Here is a 6,533-nt window from a genome sequence, read left to right as displayed (position 1 = left end):
CTCTCTCTCTCTCTCTCTCTCTCTCTCTCTCTCTCTCTCTCTCTCTCAAAGCCCACCTTACCCTACCCTTGCTTCCATCATTGCCCAGGATAGCACAGTAGTATGAAACCCTTGCCCATCATGAGCATTAATGGCCATTAGTGCATGTACTACCTACAATAGTTCTACATGTAACACCATCCTGAATTACAAAGTAATGCTCCTGGATCGCTTCCAGGACACACTGAGTCTCAGTCCTAATGTTTTCTCTATTTTATCCTTTATTGTTTATTATAATTAAAAAAAAACACCCTCCTTTCCCCATCACTACCCTTTTACATGGATCATGGATAATCCATGAAGTAACAGAAGTATTAACAGTTAATCAATAATGTTGCACTTGCTCAGAAGTTCTCGTTCTCTCTCCCTCTCTCTCCCCCACCCCCACCCCCAGGGATGGTGGGGACAGAACCAGCAAATGCCATACTTATTGCAAATCTTGTTCTTGGATCCAGCTTCAGGAAGCTCCAGTTAAGCACAAAGCAAACTATTAACCCTTCTACTCTTATGAAACTTAGCTAAAATAAATCTGCTAAGTGTCGAAGATACCAAAGTGGTGAAAGGACAGAGATGATTAACACATTCCACTGATGTTTCCTGATCCATTATGTTTTCCTTTTGCTATTATTCTCAGGGAAACAGGAAAGCCGTCAGGCGGCTCTCCAGTAACAGGAAGAGGGATCCAGTCTCTCAGAACACAGTGTCTCCACCTTCCTATATTCCAGTAGCAAGGGAAGGGAGAGGGAGGGGGAATCCCTTTGACAGGCTCCGAGCCCAAGGGTGTATCTTCTCCGGGGCTTTCGCAATGACCCAGAGTCATGGAAAAATATGCAAATCTGCTTCCTCTTGTAGTCCACCTGATCGGATCATGCTGGTTCCCCATGTGCCATACGGGTGGGAGCAGCAGCCACTGGGCGAAAAGGGGTCGCACCCACGTTTGGCCCATGGAAGCCGCCAGGCTCAAGCAGTGGCATCTCCACTCACTGGGGTGGAAAAGACTTTTGGGAGCAGCTGCCCTCTCCGATTTGGTGCCCTTGAAGTATGTTTGACTGCAGCTCACACTTCCCAGCCAACCAATGACTGGCTGCATTAAAGAGCAAAGGGGCGCATGAGGTTGTCCTACATGGTCCTTCCAACTCCGGGTCTATCTCATTGCAGTCTAACCTGGCAGAAGTGGCTGCCCAAGACCCCAGGCAGGGCAACCTCCCAGCCCTGCTTCTGTGCTTTAACCAGGAGATGGCAGGGCCCCATGGGACCCCAAAAGCAGGGCTCTGCTACTGGCCTGTGGCCTCTCCCCAGCACACTGAGTTTTCATAGAGAGCAGAGCATCTTCCTCTCATCCTCCCGGAGGAGCCTGCAGCAGGATTCAAACAGGTGGGCAGAATTCACTCTGCCAATCGACCGCCAAGCTATGTTTAAAGCAATTCACTGCAACATATGAAACTCTCTGCAACCTGTGACCTCAAGACACATGCCCCTCTCCACCAGCCTCTCTGGCCACAGACCTCTCTGGGGAGACTCTGTTGTCCAGGCCACTGCCTACAAATTTCCATTGCTTGGCAACACTGAGCTGGGCCTCCTCTGCCATAAGACTCACCCCAAAGAATTATCTTCCCCCATCAGCGGTCAAGATGGGCACCTTTCTTCAGGGTTTACTGAAAACATATGCTTACATTGGCTTTTGCTCAGCCATAAGCTAAATTTGAACCTACCTCTAACAGTGGTAGTGACTCCACTAGTGTCTCAGAGCCTTCAGGGGAGGAGCCAATGCTGCCGTCTGGTCCACAACTGATGGATGAATTTCAGTTGTTGCGGCCTGATGATGTGGACAAGGTGCTTGGACAAGTACAAGCTACCACCTGCTTACTGGACCCTTGCCCATCTTGGCTACTCAAGACAGCCAAGGACGGGATTGGGACCTGGATCCTGGAGGTGGCCAACGCCTCTCTAAGAGATGGCCGGGTACCTGCCCCTTTAAAGGAGGCAGTAGTCCGGCCTGTCCTAAAGAAGGCATCCCTGGATCCAGAGATGGCCACCAATTATAGACCGCTGGCCAACATCCCGTTTCTGGGCAAGGTGTTAGAGCGGGTGGTGAAGGGACAACTCCAAGCACTCTTGGATGAAACTGATTATCTGGACCCATTTCAGTTTGGCTTCAGACCCGGGTATGGTACTGAATCTGCCTTGGTCGCCTGTATGATGGCCTGTGCAGGGAGAAAGACAGGGGGAGTGCATCCCTGTTGGTTCTCCTGGACCTCTCAGTGGCTTTCGATACCATCGACCATGGTATCCTTCTGGATAGGCTAGCGGGATTGGGGGTTGGGGGCACTGCTCTGCAGTGGTTCCGCTCCTATCTCAATGGCCGATTCCAGAAGGTGGTGCTGGGGGACTATGGCTCTGCGCCATGGCAGTTATGCCATGGAGTTCCGCAGGGGTCCATTTTGTCCCCCTTGCTATTTAACATCTACATGAAACCACTGGGAGAGGTCATCAAGAGGTGTGGGCTGCGGAATCATCAGTACGCGGATGATACCCAGCTCTACCTCTCTTTCTCTACTGATCCAGGTGAGGCAGTGGCTGTACTGAACCGGTGCCTGGCTGAGATAATGGGCTGGATGAGGGCCAATAAACTGAAGCTCAATCCAGACAAGACGGAGGTCCTGTTGGTTGGTGGATTGGGCTTTGGGATGGGGGACTTAGACCTTGTCCTGAATGGGGTTGCACTCCCTCTTAAGGACAGGGTCCACAGCTTGGGAGTGCTCCTCGACCCAGAGCTATCATTAGAAGATCAAGTGACAGCGGTGGCGAGGAGTGCCTTCCTTCAGCTTCGGCTGATCCATCAGCTGCGTCCCTACCTGGAGAACGACTGCCTGGCAACAGTGACACATGCACTGGTAACTTCCCAATTAGACTTCTGCAACGCTCTCTGTGTGGGGCTGCCCTTGAAGACGGTCCAGATACTTCAATTGGTGTAGAATAGAGCTGCCAGGCTGCTGACGGGGACTGGGTGTTGTTCTCATATAACCCCAGTCCTCTGTCAGCTCCACTGGCTCCCCATTGAAGTCCGGGCCCAATTCAAGGTGCTGGTTATCACCTACAAAGCCCTGAATGGCTTAGGTCCTGGTTACCTAAAGGAGCGCCTGCGTCCATATATGCCCCCCCCCGCCCCTTGAGATCGGCGGCAGATGCCCTTCTCCGGGAACCCTCTGTGAAGGAAATTAGGAGGGTGAGTACCCGGAGGGCTTTCTCTGTGGTGGCGCCCAACCTATGGAATGCGCTCCCCAGAGAGGTCCGCCTGGCACCATCGTTATTTGTTTTTCAGCGCCAGGCCAAGACATTTTTATTTAAACGCTATTTTAATTGTTAAGGTTTATTTGTTGATTTTAAACCAGGCTGTTTCCACTATTTTATGTATTTTATTTATTCTATGAATTTTTTTTGTATTTATACGCAGGAATTTAATGATTGTAAGCCGCCCCGAGGCTTATGCGATGGGGGCGGCATATAAGCTGTCTAAATAAATAAATACGGGAATTTTCTGTATTTTTGGTACTCCTTGGTAAACTGCCAGTGGGTTTGTTCAATGAGGATGCTTCAACAATGCTAATACCAGTGAGCGGCTGGGAGCTTCCAGGTCAATCATGGGATCTACCAGCTGGAAGGTAGCCTTGAGGCACTGACCCACCGAAGAGGAAGAGCTAACCCCAAGCACACCTTCCACACCTTTCCTGCTTTCCTCTCGAACAGGTTCCTTTCCTACCTGCGCAATGGAGCAGACGCTGGCTTCCACCTGTCGGACTTCATTGGCTTGCAAGTCTAGCATCTGGAGGATGCCACTGGCCAGGCTGCTGATTTGGTAGGCCACGCTGGCCAATGACTGAGTCGTGAAATCCATGGTTTTCTCCAGGGCTTTCCGTTTGTCTTGTGCCTTAAAGGTATTGAAAGAAAGAAAGAAAGAAAGAAAGAAAGAAAGAAAGAAAGAAAGAAAGAAAGAGTTGTGCAAAAAATCAGAAGGACAGAGACACAGTCACTGCCCACTTGCTCCTGGGGTGTGACATACAGGGGAGAAGATCTTTACCTGCCATAGATTCTGTCCTTGGGTTACATTGTGCCACTGATAAGGTGGTGAGGATTTTAGGCACTCTGCGATAGGAAGTGTTCCTGTTGCAGCCAGAGTGTGCACTGTCTTATGACTTCTTTAAAATACTAGGGGGAGACAGAAAGGTCTTACACCTCCTAGCTGGCTGGGGAACTCGGGAGATGGTTGAAAAACATTTGTCTAAGCATGCACAGAATCGGGCTCTAAACAAAATTGATACTCCCAAAGGGGCAGTTTGGTGTTTCACACAAGGTAGCCAAGCGTCCTGCTTTACTGAGGACAATGCCCTACTTTGGAGAGCAGGCAGAGGACAGTTCTGTGTTTGATGACTGTCCAGTCCAAGTCTGGCTTAAGTCAAAGAACCCTGAGGAGGGAGAGCATTGAGGGGCCGTGAAGCTGCCCATCAGCCCGAGCGGCAGATTCAGCAGCCATCACGACCTCCTCTCTACCATGATGAGATATCACAGACTTCTTTTGAAAGCATCAGCGCTACATTTGCTCCTATGGACAAACACGGGGACTCTCACCATCTTTAGTCCTTACTTTTGGTGCTGCATTTCGTCTTCTTTGGCAACATGTTAGAAGCCTTCTAGTTTCACATCCTTCAGGCCAAACAAGCAAAAACTTGTTGCAATACAAGTAGACTACTTTTATTGTCTACCATATTTTAAGAGATGTAAATGTATTCAACAATTTATTCTAAGCTGAAAGAAAGGTACAATTACTCTCGTAGTGCAACTAGAGCTACGAGAGGGGAGGGCTGCCTAAATACGTGGTGGGCACTGTTCCTAGATGGCTGAGGAAAACATGGGGAGTTTGCCCTGTGTATTTCAGGAAAGTATTTTTTCCCTTCGTCTCTCATGCATGAGGCGTTTATTGTTTGCTGGCGATGCCTCACTCTCAGTCATTTGTGGGCATTTCCCACAATGTCATCATCTGCCAAGGCCTCTCCCGAGCTTTCTGTGAATATTTTAGAGTGAGGAGAGTGTGCTTTCATCTGGAAATGGCCAAATGAACTTGGACGTTCATTCAAGTTCGAATGAAGATTGAAATTTCATTATCCCACAGCATCACCTTGTGGTTGCCTTCTAATGGGACAAAAAGAAAGGAAAGGAAAGAAAAGGGGGGAAATCACATATAAAGGAACTAATCTTCACCCTCCCAGGAATCTAGAAGCAGATGCCTCAGCCAAGTGGCATGATGGGAGCCTCATGCAGAGAAGCCCTGTGAGGCCCCCAACTCCACAGTGTCCTGTTCCCCATGTAAACAGAGGTTGTTCCTCAGCATGGACCTGACAGCAGTCCAGCAAGCCTGCAAGCGGGCAATCCTGTGGAGCTACCCTTCCATCTGGGAGCCAGCCACACCATCAGCTACCTGAGAGCCTAGATCAAGCATCTGCCCCAGCCTGAAGCTCTCCAGATCCTCTGGACCTCACCTCCCATCATCCCCACCCAGCATGGCTGGAGCACGGGCATGATGGGAGATGTCACCCAAACTTCTTCTGGACACCAACGGGGGGAGGCTGGCCCAGGCTTTCCCACTGCAGTCCCAGCATGCCCCTAGATGTCTTCCTTGGACTGTGCTGGGCGGCTGGTGGCAGGTGGCAGGACCAGCCCTGGTGTATACCTGCGGCAACTCACCTGCGCATAGTTGCTCTCACAGTAATCGGCCACTTGGAGCAGGTTGCTGTAGTTGTCCCGCAGGACGCCCCGGGCACGGGGGATGGCGTTTTGCATCAGCTCCTGCAACTCAGACATGCTGCCGCTCAGCCACTTCCTTCTGGCTTAGTACATGCTGTTTCAGCACAGGGGTTTCAAACCTCACCGCTCTTCTGGGGAACGTGAGTGCAGGCATGGGCCGGCCGGGGACTCTTTTATACTTGAGTTGCTTCCTGCGGCAGGCTGGCTCCTCCCCTTGGCCTTGCTCAGAGAACTTCTGGCTGACGACCTCGAGACTTATTGCTGGCCTCAACCACGCAGTGTGCAGGACGATTCCTAGGAACGAGTGCGCACACCTCCATTCTACGCTCACGAATCGAAACATCCATTTGCTTTGCGAGAACAAAAATGAGAGAGCTAACGGAGGAAATGTCGGGGTGGAGTGAAGTGGGGAGGAACCGTCAGCAGAGGAAACCAGTATTTTTAGAAGCACAATTGATCTCAGAGATGCTGGGACTTCAGAGCTGGCTTTTACAACTAAGCACACACACCAGGTGGATGTCTACTGCCCCTCTGAGAGGGATGGCACTTTTGCAGGAGCAGCCGCTGAGCATTCCCAGGAACACTTTGGGGCACACGTTTCTGTATGCTGTGACCATCTAGGGAAGGAGGTTGAGCGTGGGTGCAGAACCGTGAGCCTGCAAGCCTGATATCAGCAGCTCTCGGGGGCTGAGGAG

General features: G+C 50.7%; 1 protein-coding gene across 1 annotated transcript in view; it reads right to left on the bottom strand.

Moving 5' to 3' along the window:
- The window catches only part of ABI3 (ABI family member 3), a 19,024-nt gene extending 12,830 nt beyond the window's left edge, over positions 1-6,194 (bottom strand). Inside the window, exons 1-2 of the mRNA XM_044444510.1 lie at positions 5,779-6,194; positions 3,639-3,967 (exon numbers count right to left, since the gene is read on the bottom strand). Of these exons, the coding sequence (XP_044300445.1) occupies positions 3,639-3,967; positions 5,779-5,895 (446 nt within the window). The 5' untranslated portion in view covers positions 5,896-6,194. The remainder of the gene's footprint in view (positions 1-3,638; positions 3,968-5,778) is intronic.
- Between the last annotated feature and the right edge of the window lie 339 nt (positions 6,195-6,533).

The sequence above is a fragment of the Varanus komodoensis genome, unplaced genomic scaffold (assembly GCF_004798865.1).
Source record: "Varanus komodoensis strain SLA01 unplaced genomic scaffold, ASM479886v1 scaffold45, whole genome shotgun sequence".
NCBI classification, from domain to species: domain Eukaryota; kingdom Metazoa; phylum Chordata; class Lepidosauria; order Squamata; family Varanidae; genus Varanus; species Varanus komodoensis.
This window is presented reverse-complemented; position numbering and strand designations above follow the sequence as displayed.